The 21565-nt window shown below is 51.9% G+C and overlaps 6 protein-coding genes across 6 annotated transcripts; 4 read left to right on the top strand and 2 right to left on the bottom strand.

Moving 5' to 3' along the window:
* The first annotated feature begins 574 nt into the window (after positions 1 to 574).
* On the top strand, positions 575 to 4758 carry HER10_EVM0000096 (RNA recognition domain-containing protein). The gene is made up of 4 exons (XM_035469891.1): positions 575 to 2679; positions 2729 to 3244; positions 3296 to 3854; positions 3909 to 4758. Exons 1-4 carry the CDS (start codon positions 2498 to 2500, stop codon positions 3909 to 3911), a joined length of 1260 nt encoding a protein of 419 aa, XP_035330337.1. The 5' UTR covers positions 575 to 2497; the 3' UTR covers positions 3912 to 4758.
* A 405-nt stretch (positions 4759 to 5163) lies between these two features.
* Positions 5164 to 6582, top strand: HER10_EVM0010123 (uncharacterized protein). The gene has a single exon (XM_035479592.1). It carries the CDS (start codon positions 5703 to 5705, stop codon positions 6318 to 6320), a length of 618 nt encoding a protein of 205 aa, XP_035330929.1. The 5' UTR covers positions 5164 to 5702; the 3' UTR covers positions 6321 to 6582.
* A 2104-nt stretch (positions 6583 to 8686) lies between these two features.
* On the top strand, positions 8687 to 9618 carry HER10_EVM0007284 (uncharacterized protein; the record flags this gene model as incomplete). The annotated part of the gene is made up of 2 exons (XM_035476843.1): positions 8687 to 9436; positions 9610 to 9618. The coding sequence occupies 2 exons, from the start codon at positions 8687 to 8689 to the stop codon at positions 9616 to 9618; spliced, it is 759 nt and encodes a 252-aa protein (XP_035330777.1).
* Positions 9619 to 9849: 231 nt separating this feature from the next.
* HER10_EVM0006937 (FAD binding domain-containing protein) lies at positions 9850 to 11447 on the bottom strand (the record flags this gene model as incomplete). Its single annotated transcript, XM_035476508.1, has 2 exons — positions 9850 to 11289; positions 11358 to 11447. The coding sequence occupies 2 exons, from the start codon at positions 11445 to 11447 to the stop codon at positions 9850 to 9852; spliced, it is 1530 nt and encodes a 509-aa protein (XP_035330755.1).
* Positions 11448 to 13446: 1999 nt separating this feature from the next.
* Positions 13447 to 15195, top strand: HER10_EVM0011545 (uncharacterized protein; the record flags this gene model as incomplete). Its single annotated transcript, XM_035480974.1, has 7 exons — positions 13447 to 13642; positions 13773 to 13792; positions 13915 to 13948; positions 14009 to 14082; positions 14179 to 14555; positions 14633 to 14728; positions 14805 to 15195. The coding sequence occupies 7 exons, from the start codon at positions 13447 to 13449 to the stop codon at positions 15193 to 15195; spliced, it is 1188 nt and encodes a 395-aa protein (XP_035331004.1).
* A 556-nt stretch (positions 15196 to 15751) lies between these two features.
* Positions 15752 to 20688, bottom strand: HER10_EVM0003536 (ABC transporter; the record flags this gene model as incomplete). The annotated part of the gene is made up of 11 exons (XM_035473210.1): positions 15752 to 17031; positions 17084 to 17148; positions 17202 to 17252; positions 17306 to 17377; positions 17445 to 17568; positions 17626 to 17973; positions 18041 to 18203; positions 18264 to 19030; positions 19086 to 19319; positions 19375 to 19657; positions 19720 to 20688. 11 exons carry the CDS (start codon positions 20686 to 20688, stop codon positions 15752 to 15754), a joined length of 4356 nt encoding a protein of 1451 aa, XP_035330553.1.
* Between the last annotated feature and the right edge of the window lie 877 nt (positions 20689 to 21565).

Raw genomic sequence — 21565 nt, 5'->3', positions numbered from 1 at the left:
CGGAGACACGCAAAACAGAGATGATGGAAACGGGAGAAACAGACAGAGAGAATAGCCAAGTACGTAGGTAGACAGGTGCGTCGGGGAAAATGAAAAGGTACTCCGTACTTACAGACACTTTCAACCACTGTCTTTCGTACCTGCTTTCACCCTCTTCTACTTGCACCTTACCTCAAGGTACCTTAGCTCACCTCACCCTAAGGGCCCAAGGTTCCTTCCACACCCACACACACACCCACACACATGGACACACACAACCTTAGGTTCTTGCGCACACACGCACACACTCAATCAATACCCAGGAAGGTACCTGCCTGTCTTCCTTCCGCCTCGCACACCCCCTCTCACCCCTAGAGTTCAGGTCGTGCTTTCCCTTTCCCCCTCGCCCAAAAATCCACATTCTACGTCCCGAGCCTGCGCCTGCGCCTGCACTTGCGTAGGTACTCCATTGCCAGTGAGTGAGGAAGGTACTTGCCTACCCCGTTTGGCGTCTGGCGTGAGTCTCTGGCTGGCGGTCTCTTCCTTTTCCTTCCACTTTCCCTTCCCTTGGTTCCTTCTTCTTCCCACTCCCCCCTCTACCCCCATCATCGTCCATTTCTCCTTCTTCCTCTTTCTTTAGAGTTGCACCTCTCTCTGCCTCTTCTGTCGTCTCTCTGTCTGCTCTCTGCGATCTGCTCTGCTCCTCTGCGTTGCTCTGCGGGTTTTGCTAAAAAAATCGAAGCATCCTTTTCAGCGATTGTCTTGGTTGTTGCAAAAGAAATCCGTGCTGCTCCAGCTGCCGCGTTTTTTGTCCACCTCACGTCACCACTGACTAGAGCGAGATCCACGGCCTTCACCAGCTGCGAAAAAAAAATCTCTGCGCGCAACTTCCTTGTCCGGTTCCTCCCACGTCGTTTAACCCCCCCATTCCCAAATTCCTCCCTCGACACGAAAATTACTCTGTAATTCCTCCTCCTCACCACTCTCACTCACCCTCCTTACGAGTCGCACGACGTTTCTTCCTGGTCATCCGGAAAAATAGTCTTTTGTTGGCGCCCAAAAGTAAGTAATCAATGCTCTCTATCTCTACCTCACTGTTTCTTCCTACCTCTCTCTCTGCCTTTACTCCCCTTCCCCTCTTCCGTCGCATTCTCGCAGTCGCATCCGCAACCGCAGCCGCAGTCGCAAATCGAACGCTCGTGTCCGACCATCCGGCCTTCGGCATCCTCGGCAATCCTCTGCTGAGCACCTCGACGTTGCTCGCCTCGAATTGACCCCAAGAGCGATTCTGGGGGATGTTGGTCGGAGAAAAAATGGAATAGCAGTTCTGGGCGCATCATCGAACCCCTCCATGCATCGTGGATCATCCCGGATCGCGCTTGAAGATCGACAACCAAATGCCGAAGCCATTCAGCCTCGACGTGTCCTGCAACGAGTCGTCACCGTCAGACGCCCGAGGAAACGAAATATGCACCATCAGCAGCCGGCCCTTCCTCACCCCCGCACCCAAAACATCTGCGAGTCCCGTCTTACTTCACCCGCCGCGCCGTGTCCGCAGCTTCTTTTGACCATGGGGAAGGAAGGAAGGCCTCATCACGAGCTTCTGCAATATCGGCTTGACATATGGCACGGTCCTTTCGTCCTAAAGCCCAACGTCTAGCCGAAATGGCGCAACACTAGAGAGGGGCGAAGGTTGGATCCGCAGGGCATCACACCGAGGACAGGAAATAGCTCCAGGTTGGATGGCAACATTTGGTCTTGTGTCACCAAGGCCTCTCGTTGCTGAGAAGATGACGTGTCTCGCGAAAGGCAGACGGTCAGATGACCTCCGTCAACTGCCTCAAAAGTTACCCGGCCACCACGCTCTCAAGGCTTGCTACACCTCAATTGCAAGCAGGTATGCGACTGAAGGGCTCGCAATCTCTCTACACCTGACTTGCCCTCAGGTGTCCGTTTGCGAAGGATTGTCTAGGAGGTCCCTGCCATGGTACAAATTCGACCGGCATTGAACGCACGCCGCTTGTGCTGCATTATCAATCACCGCCCACGATGATTCCTGCGGAAACAGCTACTAGATGAGCAACTGCGGATTGACTGCGACTGCGATTGTGACTGCGACTGTTCACGACGAGCTGACAGGATGACATGTGAATATCTGAACGCTAACCTTCGTTAGGTCCAATCATTTCCGATTCTTCCTCTGACCTTTTCTCGAACCGTTCAAAGTTCACGTTGGCCACGGCGAAACAGACCTAAAAGTCGAATTTGAAGCATTGCTCGGTTCTTTGAGTCGGCGGCTAAAGCATTTTTGCACGAACATCCCGCGACATCTCGATTTTTCGTTTTCACAACGGGGCGTGCTGGCGTCAGAGAGAATCGACTTTTTACCAAGTTCCCTTCGGAGTACAGGTTTTGCGTCTGAATACAGGTCGTTCTGATTCGATTCTCGAAACCATCAACCATTTTTGAAAGCGGACAGCTACAGTTCTGAACTCTTCACTACTATCTTACCACCAAAATGGACGGAATTAACCCCTACAACCCCGCTCAGGGCAACGGTGCCCCCCCTCCCAACGCTAACGGCGATGGGTTCGGTACTCCCGTCTCCGGCGGCATGCCCTTCCCCGGCAACAACGGTTCCGGAGAGATCCCGGGCGGCCAGGCCCCTATCCAGCAGGACGCGAATAAGAACACTCTCTGGTACGTGACCATGTCGATTTTCAATCTGGCTCGGACTAACACAAGACAGGATGGGCGAGCTCGAGCCCTGGATGGATGAGAACTTCATCAAGGGTGTCTTCTTGACCGCCACCGGAGAACCCGTCAACGTCAAGGTCATTCGTGACAAGACTTCGGGCAATGCCGGATACTGCTTCGTCGAGTTCACCTCGTCCGAGGCCGCCAGCAAGGCCCTCACCCTGAATGGATCCCCCGTCCCCAACTCCAACCGCGCCTTCAAGCTCAACTGGGCTTCCGGTGGCGGCATCAACGACCGCCGCGACGATCGTGGTCCCGAGTACTCGATCTTCGTTGGCGACCTTGGCCCTGAGGTCAACGAATACGTTCTCGTGTCTCTCTTCCAGGCGCGATTCCCCTCCTGCAAGTCTGCTAAGATCATGACCGATGCTATGTCGGGACAGTCGCGTGGCTACGGATTCGTTCGTTTCACCGACGAGCAGGACCAGCAGCGTGCTCTTGTGGAGATGCAGGGAGTTTACTGCGGCAACCGCCCCATGCGCATTTCCACCGCCACCCCCAAGAACCGGTGAGTTTGCACGTCTTGCAAATGTTGGTTCAAAGAAACTAACGAGAGCAGAAGCAACCACGGCGGCCCTTACCAGCAGCACCATGGTAACCAGATGATGGCTCCTGGCCTCCCCCCTCACCAGCAGGGCTTCTACGGCGTTCCCTCGCCTGCCCAGTACGGCGGTGCTTACGGAGCCCCCTACAACCCTCCTGGTCAGCAGATGAACCAGTTCACCGACCCCAACAACACGACCGTTTTCGTCGGTGGCCTGTCTGGCTACGTCACTGAGGATGAGCTCCGAAGCTTCTTCCAAGGATTCGGAGAGATCACCTACGTCAAGATCCCGCCTGGAAAGGGCTGCGGTTTCGTCCAGTTCGTCCATCGCCACGCTGCTGAGATGGCCATCAACCAGATGCAGGGATACCCTATTGGAAACTCTCGTGTCCGTCTGAGCTGGGGCCGCAGCCAAAACAACTCTGGTGTTGGTACCCCCTACCGTCCTGCCCCTCCCCCACCTCACTACTTCGCTCCGGCTCCCGGCCCTGGCGCCTACGGACCTGCTCACTTCGGTGCGCCGGGTCCTCATGGCCCTCCGGGACCTCAGGGCCCTCCTGGTGCCCCTCCTCAGGTAAGCATCCACGGGTCATGTGTCAGAACACACCTGGGCTAACATCCTCTATAGTAGATCGAAGGTTTCAAGGGTCTCCTTGACGGCCCCAATGCCTCTGGGCTCAAGTTGAGCACTTGAGGAAATATTGAGAGTTGCGCTCTCAACTGTCTTATTGCTTCACCCTTTCTCGAGCTTCTCTCATCGTTCTTCGTTCGCTGCCGCCGCCTTGGACTCTTAACGCTGCACGATGGATACCTGGGCGAATGACACATATTTCTTTGGACTTGTTTGATGTTAGGCATACGGATAGCGGATACGATTGTGAGACATCACGAGAACGACGATTGCATGCTTTGCGGCCTTAGTTACCTCTCTGGACATCTGGGCTTGTCTTGGGCGTCGGGTTCGGATGGTTTTGCGACTTGGTTGCCCCTTCTATTCGTCTTACTTCCACACGGGACTCCCCCAACAGAGATTTCCTAGCTTTTAGTTTGCTTTTTCGCCACGTTGTTGACTTGTTCGTGACCGTTCTGCGTGTGAACCAATCCTGTTGTTAGCTTTGCTAGTTGGTCGGTCATTGGTCTGCAGTTGCGATACCCCTCTGTCATTCACGAATTTGCTGCTGCGTACTAAAGAGGCTATGCGTCCTCGCCTTGTATCATGGTCCTTTTAACCCGTTGTCTGTTTCTCTTGATGAGAGGGTCATGCTGGCGCTATTCGATGGTGGTTGGCGTAGGAATCTTGATGATCATTCGGTCTGGGACTTGGGATTGTGCCTCGCTGTACGTTGGGCGAAAAGTAGATTGCTTGGTGTGGTTTATCTAGTGGCTTCCCACGTTGGGCGAATGGCGTTGGTGGATGAGTAGGGATACTTCCGCTCCAGGCTCAGAGGGGCCTCTGGGTGAAATCAAGTTTGTCAAGACCTCAAACCTTGTTGCTTTGCCATATTTTGGTGACTCTAATGGCTGTGTGTTCCGGCCTATCTGCTTCCTGGTGACCTACCTCTTCTGGCATGCTTCCTTACTTACACCCCTCCTCTAAGTCTCAGTCTCCAGCCTCAACTTATCGGTCTGGAACGGCCTGCTCAGCTCAACCTAACATCACCCCAGAGAGACGCCGACGTTCGCGGAAGGGCTTACGAAGCAGCACATATGCAGCCACACACCATCGAACTGTGGGAAGCTGGCAGGCTCTGCTGGCAAGAGGGACGCAAAAGAGCACGAACCCTTGCGGTGAGGACGCATTAAGTTCCGTATTTGATGTAGAAGATGCAGCCACTTATACTATCTGACAGCCCACTCAATGTCACTTGATTGAGTGCTCATTACCAGCATTACTATTCATGACAGATCATTCGTTGCCTTGGACCTTGTTGAGCAGGTCCCGGAGTCCACAACTACACAGCCTGTCTAGAAAAGAACTCAATCCCCCATGCCCCGGTCTGCGGCAGGGCCGTTCTCTTTCTAGCAGGGTGGTCTACCAGTTGATATGCTTTTTCGAGTATCCTGACCTTGACGGCATTTTGTCCTTCCCACACTTGAGATACTATTCTCCTGCACTCCTTTGGTTCGAGGGCTCTACCCTCACGGTCTCTCATTCCGCTGTGTGTCTACCTCCCAAGTAGGAATTTCTCATCAGCCACACGCACACGTACACAGATTACATATTTTCCCTCCCACGGCGTGTATAAATCCTGCGGCGTACGGACTGCCTTTCGCAGCTCCATCTTTCCCTCTTTCACAGCCTTTTCTTCGCACAAGCAAGTCTAGGCAATTTTGCCTTCAAGGTAAGGTCACATCAAGTCTTATCAAGTGTAACGAGTGCAACATACAGATAACTAATCATCGATAGTGCACCGTCGTCAAGATGATTATCCCCGAGGCCACCACGGCGCTGAGCGCCAACATGCAGGTTGTGAGAGCTCTCCCACCTCATCTTCTCCCCAAGGCGGACGCCGTATTCGCCATGGAGGCCGAGTTCCCCTCGCGCATCGTCCTCGACCTCTACACCAACGACATTGGCACCTTCTCCGTCTGGGGCCGCAAGAACTACACCGACATCACCATCACCCAGACTCCCGCCGCCGACGGTGCTGACAACACCGTCGCCAAGAACGACGACGCCGGCGAGCCCTCGTCCGCCATGTGCGGCGAGAACGAGCTCGTCTGCGACAAGGCCCACCAGGCCATGGCCAGCGTCTGCTATCGCCTCATCAAGGTCCTCAAGATAGACAAGGCCAACGACATGATCCGCGGTACCCCGCAGGACTACTGTCTCGAGATCGAGACGGCGCGGTGCTGCGTCAGCTGGACCGCCTTCATTGACAAGCCGACGCCCGTCGCGGAGCTCGTGCCCGCCGCGGAGATTGTGTACGATAACTGCCGTGACATCATGCGCAGCTACGTCTCTGGCAAGGTGTATGGTGTTATTGTGGGCAATCACTGCATGGACCAGTGCCTTTCTGAACGGCCGGATGGCTGCTGATCGTGGTATGTTTTCTGAGCTTTCTGGGTTTCTTGACCCCGTGACTGCTTTGCTTTGTGAACCCTGTTGGCTAACTTTGGGTGTTGTCTGTCAAGGTGACGAACCTGGGAGCGGGGAGTTTTCTGGATCGTGGTTCTAATGTTTAATACCAATGGGTACTCCTGCTTTGGGAAGAGTGCCAGGTCAGGTCAGATTTATTTCACGCTAGCTACACACTAACTACAATACACCGTCAATTGCTTCGTACACTTTGTCGAAGCCATAGTCAAGAGATCTATTGGCATTCGGCAACGACTAGAGGTTTTGTGATAATACAGTTACACTATGAGATTGCTTCTCCATTGTTGTCCAACATGAACTCCATACTCAGGTCCACACTTCTTTTCAGATATGTCAAGCCATAGCCACAACTAGTACTGTCCAAAGATGCAAAAAGAAATCCTGAAAGAGCTGCCAGGCAAAAACGTTTGCGACAACAGCAGGGTTCGAACCTGCGCATCCGAAGATAATAGATGTCTGAATCGTGAACAATTCAAGTCTATCGCCTTGGACCACTCGGCCATGTTGCCATTAGTTGAATGTGGAGTCTTGGCTGGGTAACAGCGATCTTAGTCGCGGCTCGCTGCTGCATGACGCGTTCTTCGGCAGCAGGTGCATGAGGATGCAGCTCCGCGCTCGTAAATTGCGCAATCCTATTCTAAGAGCTTGTTTTTGACGCGGGAAAGAGGATAAATCAGTTTTCGTAGCGGTGCGCTGAGCCTTATGAGTCGAGACCAAGATTAGTGTGTTGTGGGGTTGCGACACCTTGCTTCGATGTTTCGTTGAAGCGCGAGGGTACTTGGTGGCTTCGAAAAGTCAAGTTTTCTCTCAGCAGGCTTCCTTTGAGCAATGGCTACCTAGGTAGTCAGTTTACCAGTGTTGTGTGGGCCTTTCCCTCTGTCAACGGATATGACCTATCGCTGCACGCCGTTAACGAGAAGTTGAATGAAGATGAAGGTGGTTTTAAAGGATTGAGCGGGTAACAAAATCCATTGCCGCTCGGAGAGTAACTCTCCCCAGCTCTATCCATATTATTTCTGTTCTTGTTATTTCCATTCCTATTATCTATATTCTTAATATCCCTAACCCTATTATCTCTATTTCTTTTCGTCTTCCGATAAGTACTTTCTGATAAAAATATGAAAAATGATAGTAGTAAGGTAGTAAGAGAAGTAATAAAAGGGATGATGAATGAAACCATTAGGTATAATAAATAGGTAGATAAGCGTTGTAATCTTCTTGACGAGCATCTTACTTTATCACCTACTTGAGTGTCGACCGATATATGAATTACCTCTCTTAAAAAGACTAAGAAGATGACGAATGAAGAGACGGAATGTGCTGTGGCTAACTACTTGCGCCACTGGCTTCAGAGCCGAGACCGATCATCCACCAGGTACGCTTTCCAGAAAAAGGACTGAATAGCTGGCGTCGAGAGGCATACCATAGGGCGAAAGGGCGGTACGAAGCTCTTCCGGCAGGTGATGGGGACCACAGCTGCTTAAAAAGCTGAGTAGCTCGTATGCTCATCATGAAGTGAGAATTGCGGTTAGTATTTCATGTCAAATCTGCGTACCTTGCTTGCATGCTTGGCTCTATCCAGAGTACGACAAACAGTGAGCACAGATATCATCAGGACTGAAGAGAGTAAGTCTTCCGATGGCACCGGCCGCTAAGAAGGCGAAGTGACCACGCGCTGAGGATGGCTCATCACCTCTACCGAGTGGCACGCGAAGCTTACATGTAGTTTGACGTTTCTCCCGTGCGCATATCAAGCATCATTTGGTCTTTCGCTGATCGGACGAAGGAAGGGAGCCGGTATTAGACCGCCCCACATTAACCGCCCGAAAGCTTAGCAGAGGCGATGCAGGGGAGATCTTTCCGTAACTAGGGGGTGATGTCATATTCGTCGTCCATTTAGGCGGTGCGCCTCCCTGCTTGTAGTACCTAGGAGAGACATGCAAAAGATCCTCACCAAAAACATCCCATTGATCGTAGGCTGACATTGGTCAATCCGAGAATGCGTGAGAGCGAACTGCCCTATGAGATGGGGAAGACTTGGCAGCTATCTGCGGCGCAGTCCGCGCAGCCCACGCAGCGATGCCAGGGCACGCCGCACTGCTGCAGCTCATGCCGTCAGCGGCTTCGTTGAAGCATTGATAACCAGGATCCCACGTTTGTTTTATGGAGTGTAACATGCCAATGTCTATTGAGTGAAAGTAGCCAGACGTTCTGACTCAATTTGTGAGGTTATCGTCGTCAAATTTCTACAGACCAATACGCCCACGCCTCGATAGCTCTAAGCCGACACTCGAACTCGATACACAATGTTCAAGAACTCGGAGATCCTAAGGGCCAGAGAGCAACAAGAAGAAGATAGGAAGAGGTTGAAAGAGGAAGTGGACCTTCGCGGCAAGCAGGGACAGGACACATCCAAGGGCGAACAAGTGTGGTACTCTCGCCGCGTCGACGACGGGTGTCTTGTACACTGGGCCATCATCACGCACGGCCAAAAGTACGAGCTCCGCCTACCGAATGGTAGTGTCCCGAAGCCGAGGGAAAAGGTGCCGAATAGCGAAAAGACCAGTTCCTTCGAGCCTGCTCGGGTGTATGAAGCGAGGGTGGCTGCATGGTCTTTGAAGGAAGAGATGAATAAGCTCAGAGCACTCAAGCTTTCGACACCGTCCAAGGGCTACTCCACTCGCGACTACACCGTTTGCCAGATCGGATGGACGACGTTGACGAAAGACGAAGTCAACACCGAATGGGCTGCCGCTCGCTCATCCATTCCCGCTGAAGATCTGGGATACGACGACTGCCGGGAGCTGCTCAAGAAATTTGGCAGCATCATCAAGACGCCTGAAGGATGTGCACTAGACTACAACTGGTTCACGGAAAGCCTCGAGACGCCAACTCACAGACTCACCGAAATCACACCGGACAAGGCCGTCAAGGGGTTCCAGAATTCGATGCAGAACGGGCTATGGGGCGTCGCTACCGCGGGAGCCGGAGCTGGTATCGTGTACGGCGCGTACGAGGCTGGAAAACAGATGGATCCTCTGAGAAGTGGTGCCAATGTGGGCGGCAGTCTGGGTCCAGATTGTTGTTGCGCTGGTTGCTACTGCTGTACTTGCACGGCGGGTGATGGATCTTTCTGGGAGTTTTGCACTTGGCTGCCGTGTCTGGCCTTGAGCGGTAGCTGCACCTGTTGATAGTCGGATTTGTTCGATAGAGGCCGCTTTCTGCATAGAGTACATAGCAAACGTAGCGTTCCTTCTAGCGGTTGTGAATTTTATACCAACTACCTAGTACCTTATTTTGAGCATGCAGATTCAGCACGGGGTGTAGACGTTCACCAAAGCGGGAGGTTGTGTTGTTCAACATTGTAAGTCTATGTGATAATACTGGACATTGTTCATTAAGTTGCTAGGTAGATCGACGATTTGTGATGCTGGAGGCTCTCACTCTTGCCAACTGTTACACCGGACATCTAGAAGGGAATCTTGAAGCCCGAGTGACGAAGGTTTTGGAAAACACCAGTAGGATCGTACTTGGTAGAAGCGGCCCTTAGCCTCTCAATAGAAGCCTCACCATAGGACGAGATGACATCTTGTACCTTGTGGGCATAGTTGAGGAAGATCCAACCCCAGTTCAAGTCCAAAGACGCAGCATAAGCCTCGACGTCCTCTGTGTAAGCCTGGATGTATGGGAAAGAAATTGTTTCATTCTCAGCTCCGTTGACGGCGAAGGTAATGAGGAACATGATGCCGTTGCCTCGTGTGATGTATTGGTCCAGCCCCATGCTGTTGCCACCCATGGCGATGCCCTTGTCGACGATGGACTTGGTGATGGGCTGGAACATGCAGAGAGTGTTGAAGCCCGAGTCAGCACCGACGGCCTTCTCGAGATCCGCGTTGAGGGTGTAGAACTTCTCGACGGCGTAGTTCATGATCCGAGCATCGTTGTCGAATGCGAGCGTGAACCAGGCGTTGCGGAAGCCGGCAGGCTGACCGGAACCGAGTTCGTTTGCGACGATGGAGATCAAGTCGACCTTGGTAGTGTCCTGGGTAATGTTGCCAGCGGCATAATAGGCGTCAAAGGCAGGAGGCGCAATCTCAGCCAGGGTGTTCTCGATAGCAGCATTGAGAATCATACCGCCGAGCTGGGGGAGGTATGCCCAGTAGACGATGGAAGAGCTGTTCTCATCCTTGTGAACGTTCTCCGTGAATTCAACAAGGGCGTCGATGACTTTGGGCCCGGACTCCAGGTCGTAGATGAGGTTGCCTCCCCAGACTACGGGCTTTGTTGGGTCGGGGAAGTCGATGGCGTACATGTCGAAGCGGGTGACAAGACCGAGGTTGGCGCCGGTTCCCTTGAGACCTCGCCACAGATCCGGGTTGGAAGTGGCATTGGCATTGACAATGGATCCATCAGCAAGGACCACCTCAAAGTTGGCAACTTGGTCACAGGCGAAACCGTGAGACGCCGAGTGGAAGGAGTTGCCGCCGCCGAGGATGAAGCCTCCAGTTCCGACGGTACCGGCACGACCACCTGTGACGACGACTCCATACGGCGCAAGAGTGTCGTAGACAGTCTGCCAGTGACCGCCGGGTCCGATGGAGGCGATCTTCGTGTCAGGGTTGTAGGTGGTGCTGTTGAAGAAGCCAAAGTCGATGGTCACACCGTCGTTGACACTGTTGGATCCAGCAAAGGAGCCGTGGCCACCACCGCGAACGCCGAACGTGCAGTTGGACGCAGCGAGAGTGGTGATGATGGTCGAGACATCCTCGGCTGTAGAGGGCTGTGCGACACACCAAGGGTCCAGGGCCGCGGTGATGGACCAGTACGAGTCCATACGTTCCACATACTCGGTTGAGTTGGGGAAGTAGATCTTGCCGGCGAGTCCTGGGGCCTTGTTCAATTTCAAGCACTGGTCAAAGTCAGTAACATGTTCCAATTGTTTGCGATGGAGTTGTGCCTGTAGCTAGGAGAACTCACGCATGCCGTTGACTGTGAGTAGCAAGTCGCAGCCGACGCGACTTCGAACAAAGCTGCTGCAGTGCTCATCGCCATGATAGTAGACTTCATTATGGAGGCTGAAAAGGATCGAATTGCCAAGCTCGGTTAACAGGACGGACGGGGAGAGTCTGGTGGCAAGACTTGACCGAACACCAAAGCCAAGGAGTGACTTGTTGAAAAGACCGGCGGGAGTGGGTTGCACTGACAGATGTGAACACGGAGGCAGACTTTCTACGATGAGCAGTCAGCTTGTCCTTATATGACCCTGTCCTGACGCAACCTCGGAGCTGTAATCCAGCACGGTGGATCGGTAGAAGCCCGATACGGAATGTTGATCCTTGGAAGGGTCTGGACGAACGTAGGACTGAGATGAAGGTGGGACATTGCTGCCGTGATGCAGTAGTGTAGAACACGATTCCCCCTCATCGCGGCTGGCACCCTCCAGTTGTCATCGATTTGATGTTTATCGGTCCAGTCTTCCTTTCTGACAAGGGTGGGTAGTATCCATTGCATGTGGCTAAGTTTTCTGTAATCCTTGCGCTGGAGACTTGGCAAACATGCTTCTTTCCCCTGTCTGACAGCACAAAATGTCGTTGGTGCGATTTTAACCCCTGTTGTTCTTTCTCTTCTCATCCTGTGTCTTTCTATCCGTATAACGTTGCTCGATGTCGTTGGAAGTAACCGAATACCATCCCAGTCACCGAAGTTCCGTCGTCCCACCCAAGATCCTGGGCCTTGCCGTCGGGGAAGAAGTTGACTTGCTACCGGGCACTGGGGCTCGATTCCGCGCCCTCCGCGTAAGCCCATCCTTCTCTTCTGGAAACCCTGATAACTTACAGGCATCACGCCGACGACAACGGCCAACCAACATCGCCTCGGCCAGGGCCAGATCAAAATGCTTACTGACCCACGCTTCGACGGACTGAGCCGATCTCGGGGGTCAGGCCGCATCGAACGATTTAGCCCCCGCCGTCATCCGGGGTAGCTCATCGACGGTACGAAGTACGGGTGCTATCAGATACAGTGCCACAATGCAAGGTATTAAAAGTGTGCCAGAATAAAGTATGATCGCTGTTCTCCATTTGGAAGGCTGAAGCCATCTCGTCCTCCGGAGTTTCCAGCAGCTTACATGACTTCATTCAGCGACCATACAAAATAGGCACTGATCGAACTTGTCTTTGCCACAACTTTTCTTCACATGGCGGCACGGGAACGGTTGCACTGAAGATCAAGTCCCGACAAGTGACAAGTGAGAAAATTCTGCAACTAATCCCGAAGACTTTTTAAATTGAGATGCAGCCTCTTGCAGCCAAGAACTGCAGGCATGAGGCACATTAATGCGAGTGCATTTGAGCCTCGAGATGGATAATCGAACGACCACGCCGTCGGTTCCGCCATGCGGTCGCTTAATTAATTGCCTCGTGCATTTCGCCAAAAAAAGAGGATGGAGGATTTGTCTCAACTTCACAAGACCCTAGTTCCAACACAACTCATCCCTGTGACCGGGCTTGTTGAGCGACAGTCAAAAGTGGAAACGTCGACAATTACGTGCTGTTCTTCGGGCCAGAGTGCCGGATGAAGTGATATCGCGCAGAATTATCTTGGCCAACCGCTGGTCAAGGGTATTGCGGCGTTGGTTCTAAGAGAAATTGTGACTGCAGGACAGTGGAACAGGATCATGGCCTTTTGCATCAGGAAGCATGGGGGGCGAAGATGTGGACTCCCTGCTTCCGTCCTTCAAAGCTCACAGGTTGGACATAAACGTGTACAAGCTTGCGAATCACACTCTAGGGAGATACGATGTGCAAAGAGTGCCGGTGTCAAGGAGTCGATAATGATACATGCTAAAACTTATACTTCCACGGCCACTCCCATATCGTTTGGAACGACCATGGTATCCGAAGACGCCTTTCGCCCGAAGCATGTAATCTCCTTTAAGCCACCGGTCGCCCCCAGATTTATGACACTATGTTCCTGCCATTCGATCGACTTTGTTGAGTGACCCATTTTACCGCAAACATCAGCACGAAGTCAGCAGTTTGGCCTTTGGACTATTAGTATCCAAGCCATGCCAGTGGTGAACGGCGTTGTCACTGTTCTTCCGCCTCCTGAAGGCTATGTGGTTAACTTCGACAACCCACAGCGACAAGCTGTACCTGAAGCTTACTATGTAGCTGGATTCGGTACCCTTCTGAGTCTTTTACTCATGGCGCAAAGACTCTACACGAAAGCCTTCTTGATCGGTCGGCTGCAGTGGGACGACGGTAAGGATATCCACTTAACCGCACTACAAGATTCCTTTCCTATGCTATCCTGTATCCTCACGATTTGCCTTTCATCAGATCTTCAGCAGCGACTTGGCAAGCTGCATGGACTAACATTCGGTCTTGGCAGTCTTTCTTCTTCTGGCTTGGGTAAGTTCCAGTATCTCGGACACCGGGTCGCGACTTGCAGCGACATGCAGCCTCAAGCCCACCAACACAACGTCAACAGGCTTGATCACTTGTGGGGGCTAGTCTCGCTGACTGTATCATAGTTCACCTCCATCGCTACCATTGGGTTGTGTGTTCGTAAGTGAATACGTCAAGCTGAGATGGTCGGCAAGGTTGTTGCTGACAAGTCCTTGGTAGATATGTTTGCATATGGGTCTGGAGGTGTCCACGGATGGGAGATTTCCGTCGTAAAGTACAATATCTACATGATGGTAAGTGGAACAGAACCAGTTCAATTGTTAATTCTATCATTGAGGGCCAGTATACTTTTTTTCGAGCTCGATTTACTAACGTAATCGTTAACGCAGGATGTTTTTCTCGCCGCCGCCATCTATACCCTCTGTGGAAGTTTCGCCAAAGTCTCCCTCTTGATATTCTACTTCCGACTATCACCTCAGAGATGGTTCAAACGAGCTGTGTGGATTTCTCTTGCCATCATTGCCGGCTACAGCATTGGCATATTCTTTGCTCTGGTTTTCGCCTGTGATCCAATCGCAATGAGCTGGGACGTTACCATCACCGAAGGCACATGTATCAACCGACCATCGTTATACATTGCGACTGCTGCGGCAAACATCATTTCAGACTTGATACTGTTTGCGCTTCCGATACCCATCGTTGTGAAGTTACAGATTCCGCGCAGGCAAAAAGTTGGGCTGTTCTTCATTTTCGCAGTCGGGTCACTGTAAGTCAGCATCGCTACTATTCTTGAAGATGAAGGTGCGCGTAACGAGATTATGGTGAAGCTCACAATGCGTGTAGTACAGTCGTCACTTCGATCGTCCGCGTTTCTCTTCTTCCAGCCATGCTAACGAGTATGGACCAAAGCTGGGTAATCTCATGGGCCAGTTTATGGATGTAAGTGAAGCCTGGACTCGTTTGATCCTACCATCTATATCCGTAGCTGTGTTTTTTTAACAAATTGGTCTTTCAGTATCGTTGAAGCGAATCTAGTCGTAATTTGCGCCTCTCTGCCGACCTTACGCAAGTTCTTCCGACACGTCGCACCCAAGATCATCGGCGAAAGCACATATGGCAAGGGGACCAAGACTGTTGGTGGTACTGGGAGCAAGCCCATGTCGCGAATGACTATCGGCGGTACGAATGAAACGCGGAATAGGGCCGAGTATTCGCAATTTGATCGCGACAACAATGGCGAGGCATTTGTGATGGCCAGCATGGGGCCCAATAAGCCAGTGACCATCGCCACTGGTCATAGCGAGAGCGATCCAACAGAGGATGATTCCTCAGAAAAAGCCATCATGCGAGGAAATAATATTGTCCAAACAAAGACAATCACGGTGGAGTACAGCCTAAAACAGTGAGGCTTCAGCTCGTACGAAACTCAATATAGATGATAGACTCTCGGTGTGCAAGTACGCATAAAATCAGCGGAGTAGCAAGGTACATGGGGTGAATGAAAGGAATTCTGAAGGCATTATTGCATAGCCATGTGAGGAAGTAACATCATTTCTTAGACTTCAGTCATCTTCATCGGGCGAAGATCCTCAAGAGCCTTGATGCATTGAAGAAACCTAGGAGAATAGAAAGGCTATCTACATCGGAGACCCCCTTACAAATTCTGGTTCATCATCGTGATGGTCATTGCGAAGGGAAGCGCCTGTGGCATGGCAGGGCGGATGGCCACCCGGCGGATCGCGCCGAAGACGCAACGCCAAGGAGTCCCGCTCTGCAAATTACCTACAACATACACAGGAGACCAGGCCTATGAGCCCACCGCGAGAACCAACGGCTGACCACCAAGTGTTTCAATACTAGCCAAGACAAAAAGATGAACAAGTGGGATCCAAACTTATCCTATTTGTAGTTGATATTGTCTACATATATCTTTCCCGCTCCTGCATCCTAAAGCCCACATTATTAATAGTTCCCTGCAGGCCCCACGCTTACTACTCGGCCGTCTTGCAAGGTGACAATCTTGTCGATGCCACGGAGGGCCTGAGGACGGTGAACCACAGAAATGATAGTATGATCAACAAACTCGCTCTCGATGATCCTAGCCATCATGTCTTCGGTTTCTTGATCGACGGCGCTGGTAGCTTCATCAAGAACTAGGACCTTGCTAGAATTCTTCCTGACTATAGCCCGGGCTAGACACAACAGCTGCTTTTGGCCCTTGGACAATGGCAGGTTGGAAACATCCGTGTTGAGACTACCACTCAAGGAGATGGATGACCATAGTGAGACCGTGGTCAGGGCATCTATAAGGTCAGCATCGGACGGCGCCTCGCCTGCGCTTGAGTCATCGCTGAAGGGGAACAGATTCGTACGCAGGCTTCCGGGAAAGAGGAGCGGCTCCTGCGGGATGGCGATGAGCGAACGGCGGAGCACATCGTTCGGAACATTGCCGATGTCAACACCATCGATCAGGATTCTCCCTGCATCGAGGCCAAGAAGTTTGAAGATGGCGAGAGTGAGGGTCGATTTGCCACTGCCTGTGCGTCCACAGATGGCAACCTTCTCTCCTGGCTGGATAGAAAGGGAAACTCCCTTAAGTACTGGTCTCGTTTCCGCGGAGTAAGACACCGTGATGTTCTGTATCTCGACCTGGCCCTGTGCAGGCCATTGGCGTGGCATATTGTCAGGCCCTTCAGCAACGGCCGCTGGTTCGATTGGTGTTCGAGATACGAAGGTTCGCAAACGCGAGATTGCCCCTAGGGATGTTTCAAGCTCTGTCCAAGAGGTAATCAGAGTTGCCAAAGATTGATTGAAGTTGAGCACATTGTAGAGCGCAATGGCAATGGCTCCGGTGCTAGTTGCGTCCGGTATCATCATAGCCATCGAGACAAGCAATACTGCAATAGCACCGACAAGAATGTCGAGAACCAGAGTGAGCCAGCGCTGGATGCAAAACATCAGGTAGTACGGCCTTTGGGACTCATCCAAGAGTTCAAGAGAAGTTTCTCGGAAGGCATTTTGCCAGCCGAAGGCGCGGATGGTTGACAAGCCATCGATGGTCTCAATCAACTTGGTCAGAAGAGGAGCCTGCGCCTGGAGATCGAGAAACCGCATCTGGCGAGAAGTTCTCAGGTAGAAAGCTTGTAGACAGTAGAGAGCGAGTAAAGCGAACGGAATGACAGCTGCAAGATACTTGGCACCTATGACAATCAGGACAGCTCCTGCCAAGCAATCAAGAACAGCTGAAAGGGATTAGCTGTGTATTTTAGCTGATACGCGGGAGGAGTCACTCACCGATTGAGGTCATGAACAACGCTGTAGGAAGATCTCGGTCAATGTGAGACAAATCCTGACTGAACCTTTAAAATATGTTAGGCATCTGCAGCTTTAGAGATGAATCTGATATGATTACCTGTTGATCAAGTCGCCGGTGTCTGTTGATCCAAAGAACGACAACGGGGCCCTGTAAAGTAGTAAGCAACGATGCGCACCACAGTCTGGCAACGTGTGACCCACCTCATGACAGACTGGAGAAGTGTCCAGTGTAAGCTTTGAGAAGACTTAGGCACTATCAAAACAAACATGATCCTGTGGGCTTCTGTTAGCAGAGCCGGAGTTATCAGTGGGCAGGGAATATTCTTTGGTATTAACGTACCAAATATTGACGCCAATAACGAATAAGCCCACAACAGAAATTGCGGAGTAGACGCCGAAGTAGAAGCCTGTGTCTGATGAACCGGTCCTTGCGTCCTCTTCCGTCCAGATCTTGAGCCAAATTTCTATCAGAGGTCAGAAACCATAGTCGATACAAGTATTTGGAGGGACCATGAACTTACGAGGGAAGACTCGGAAGAAGCAGTCAAGAATCAAGGATATCGCACCGGCAGAGCCATACCACCAACCGATGGACTTCAAGTAGTACCAGTAGAGCGTAGTGTCGCCCGCCTTTCTCAAGAGGTCCTGCTCTGATTCAGCCTCTACCCCTTTGGTTTGTGGTTGACTTTGCTGTCGAGATTTTGCGACTGAAATAGTCTCAGCGTCCTTTGCATCTTTGGGCTGCGCATCCTCGAAAGAAAGGCTCTGAAGATAGGCGCTCTCCCGAATAGTGTCAAAATTGCCTTGGCTGGCAATCTGCCCGTCATCGCCCAAGATGAGGATTTGATCCGCAAATTTGAGATATTTCACTGCAGATGGTATGAGTCAAAAACCTGATTTGTGAAACTTGCAATGTGCCTCTGTGTTTCTACTTACGTGAGTGCGTCGTCAGGATCACGGTTGCGCCGTACTGGCGTACAAGGCCTCGTGGGCTGAAAAGACAGTCCCAGATGTGAGTCTGAGTTGCGTTGTCCAGTCCGCTCAACGCATCATCAACAACAAGAACAGGTTTTCTTGAGAATACTGCTCGCGCCAGAGCCTGTCCAAGCCAGTGAGCGATCGTGCGCGGTTGACAGCGAGATGAAGGATATTAACTTACAACCCGTTGCTTTTGACCTCCGCTCAGGGATTGGCCTTTGCTTCCAACCACTGTGTGATCTCCGTTTGCTAGCTGAGAGAAGTCGGGTACGAGAGCGCAAGCGTGTACCACCCTCTCGTACCAGTCCTCATCGGTCGGTGTCTCGCCGAGAATGTTTTCCTTGACGGTTGCTGTTGTCAGCCAGGTTGTCTGAGCACAATACGCTACAGGACCTTCAAGAGTCTTGACCGATCCCGTGGTCGGAAGTTCGCCGAGGAGTCCCCGAAGGAGGGTGGTCTTCCCCGAGCCAATTCTGCCAATCACGATAGTCATGGTGGAAGGGGCAATGCGGAGGTTGATGTCACGCAGAATGGGTTCCTCGTCAGCCTTGAGCCTGAACGAACCGTTATGAACTGTCGCAATATCTCTCTGCTCGGAAGATGGCTCGGGCGACGTTTTCGGCCGCATCGTACCCATCTCTATGCCACGATCAGTTCCGGCACGCCCAAGGTCGTCAGAGTGGCTTGCAGCTTGAAGATAATCAGGATTTGTGACCGTTGAAAGCCTACCCTGTTCGAGGAAGGCCTGAATCCTCTCAAAGCTTCCCAAAGATGCCACTAAGCTCGGTACCGAGGTGATGAGCTGCGCAAGAGGTCCAGCAATTAGGTCGATGATGGTCAGCGAAGTGAAGACAGTGGCGATAGAGAGTGACAACCCGGCATTGATCTTCTGCGCAAGAATGGCAAGGCCAAAAGTGACAACAGGACCGATCATTGACGGGGCGTTGCCTGACAATTGAAATGTCAGCTTGTGATGTAAATGGGTTAAGAGCCTCAAGCTTACCGAGCATGTTCATATAAGTGATGAACCGGCGATACTGTTTTGCTCTGCGCAGCTCTGCCACTCTCAGATCTTGAATCGCACGCTGAAGGAAGTCTACCATTCCTAGCATCTTCGTCTCCTTAATTGCACCAAGAACTTCCGAAGTGACTGTAATGCGCTTTTGGATTTCTTCGTTCCAAATTTTCGAGGCTCGAGGCATAAGTTTCGACAACCTCGCCATACCAATTGTGCAAGCTCAAGCCGATGTTAGATCAAAAGTATTATACCTCGATTCAAAACAGTTGCTTACCGATAATGGTTACACCCGGTCCAACGCTTCCAAGGCCAAGCTGTCTTTGAAGTAGCCATATGGCAATGCCTATCTCGATGGGATTTGCCCACACCTCATGAATGGTTTCGAACGACCTGCAGATAGTTCTCACATCGGTGCTGACCAAGGTCAATGGCGCAGACGGATCGCTGGCCTTCGCTGTGTCTAACTTGAGGTTATTGGACATGATGAGAGAAACCAAAGATCCACGGATTATCGTGATGTAACGGAAGAGCTTGTGCTGGTAGAAACCTGTCGATAGCTAACACAAGACAAGCAGTATCAGCGGAGAGAACCACGACCGAGCAGCTTACTGTAACTCACCGCGTTGCCCAGGTAGACTAGGCCCGTCGCAGCTATCAGACCGTACCCAACAGACTTGGAATCAGATCCGCGGTCTCCATCGACATATTTGATGATTCGGTTGATGAGAAACGGTTGCGAGAACTTGAATCCAACCAGGACGAGTCTGGGTACCGCTGTAACCAGCAAAGCCATCTTCGTCGTGCTGAAGATCGAGCGTAACAGGGCCCGCTTTCCATGCCCTCTTCGTTGATTCCACGCGATGTTGAGGTTCTGGAGCAGGGACTCGGACCGCATATCATCATCTATGTCGTAGAGCGTCGACGGAGATAAGGTGGCCTTGAAGCCTTTCCCTAGCAGGCTGTTGAGCCACCAAAAGAAACCGCGGCCGATGATGCCGCTCGTGGCCTCGGGGCTCAAGTGGCGCAGAGCAGCGAGGAGGAATGTGCGTTTGCCTTGCACTTCGAGAAGAAACATTGTCAACTTCATTGCCAGCGCTGCGCTGGAGACGCTGGCCAGGTTGTGCAATCCGGGAAGCAGCCATAGTGTGCGGCATTGCACAGCGTCAAAGATTAGCGAGAACGCCAGATAGACACAGATTGTGGTAGATGGTCGAATAGATCGGAGATGCTCTGCATGGCTGAGGAGAGTGAGGGCCAAGGCATCTAGAACGCCGAGAACTGCGGCAGCAATAGTGACGCGGTTGGAGAACGGTGCTTGCGTCCATAGCGCGAGCAAGGCGATTTGAAGCCCGCCAAAGACGATGCAGGTGGCGATCTTTGCGGCATTCGAGGGATGTCGCAGGACTTTGCGGCGTTGATGAAGAAGCTGCTGTAGCCGGAAAGGGAGGGCCAGAAGCAATACTGCAGATGGTCCAATATTCAGGATAGATTGTTCGAAGAGCAAGGTGAAGTCGAATCGATCGCTACATATGGTTGCAGCGGGGCCAAAAGACCCCTCGCATTCGGCGATGGTCGTGAAGTTGTCCATAGCCGCTGCGATGATTGATGAAGTTGCAGGTCGACGATTTAGGAACCTCTTGTTGGATGAACTCGCCCAGTGTTTTACTATGCGGTGCTGCCAATCCAGCCAAGGATCCCTTGATGCGCCTAGGCGGCAAGTTTGGGGTGCTATCGAAAGTTCACACGGAGTCAGGGTTCATTCTGCTTCAGGACGCAAGGAAACTTGCGAGTAGGGCTATGACTCGCAATCTGGCGCGACAATAGCGACAATGATGCTGCTAGTGCTTGAAGGGCATCAGGACTTCAAAAATTTGCTACCACAGCGCTGTGCCACTAACAACTGGACGAGCCCTGACCATCGAATCCCGGGTTGGTCACGAATTACACGTTGAATCGTTGATCTTGGTAAGCCGTACGAAAGATTTCAAGCTTGTTCGGGCGGCTGAATGCGAGTCCCGAGATTGGGGGACGAATGTAAGAACGATCACCAAACAGGAAGGTCATCTGAACATGGAAATGAATTGCAATGCGCTAAGGATGTCACTTACAAGCTCCAGGCGTTCGTGCCGAGATCCGGTTGAGTTCTCTGGGGACTAAACTGCTGCCAGACAAGCCTGTGGAAACGCGGACGTGGGTACGAGCTACGCGTCTAGCTACGAGTTTTCAGGGATCGATGAACCTTAAGTGCTGAGGCTATCCTTGCCTGGACGTGATTGTGTCGAATTCTAAGTCTTCTCGGGTCACAGAGACGATGATGACAGTCAATTACAGCCATATTTGCGGCACGATGTCGAAGTGTCACCCATTAAGGCAAGCAATCAGCCCGGAGTAGCCCGTCGGGTCAGAAAGCTTGTCTGTTAGGCGACAATTACCGAGGTTTGCATACTAGGCCAGGATGCCTTGAC

This window comes from Colletotrichum scovillei (genome assembly GCF_011075155.1).
Source record: "Colletotrichum scovillei strain TJNH1 chromosome Unknown Contig00008, whole genome shotgun sequence".
Taxonomy (NCBI): domain Eukaryota; kingdom Fungi; phylum Ascomycota; class Sordariomycetes; order Glomerellales; family Glomerellaceae; genus Colletotrichum; species Colletotrichum scovillei.
Note: the sequence above shows the minus strand (reverse complement) of the source record. Positions and strands in the feature narration are given on the sequence as shown.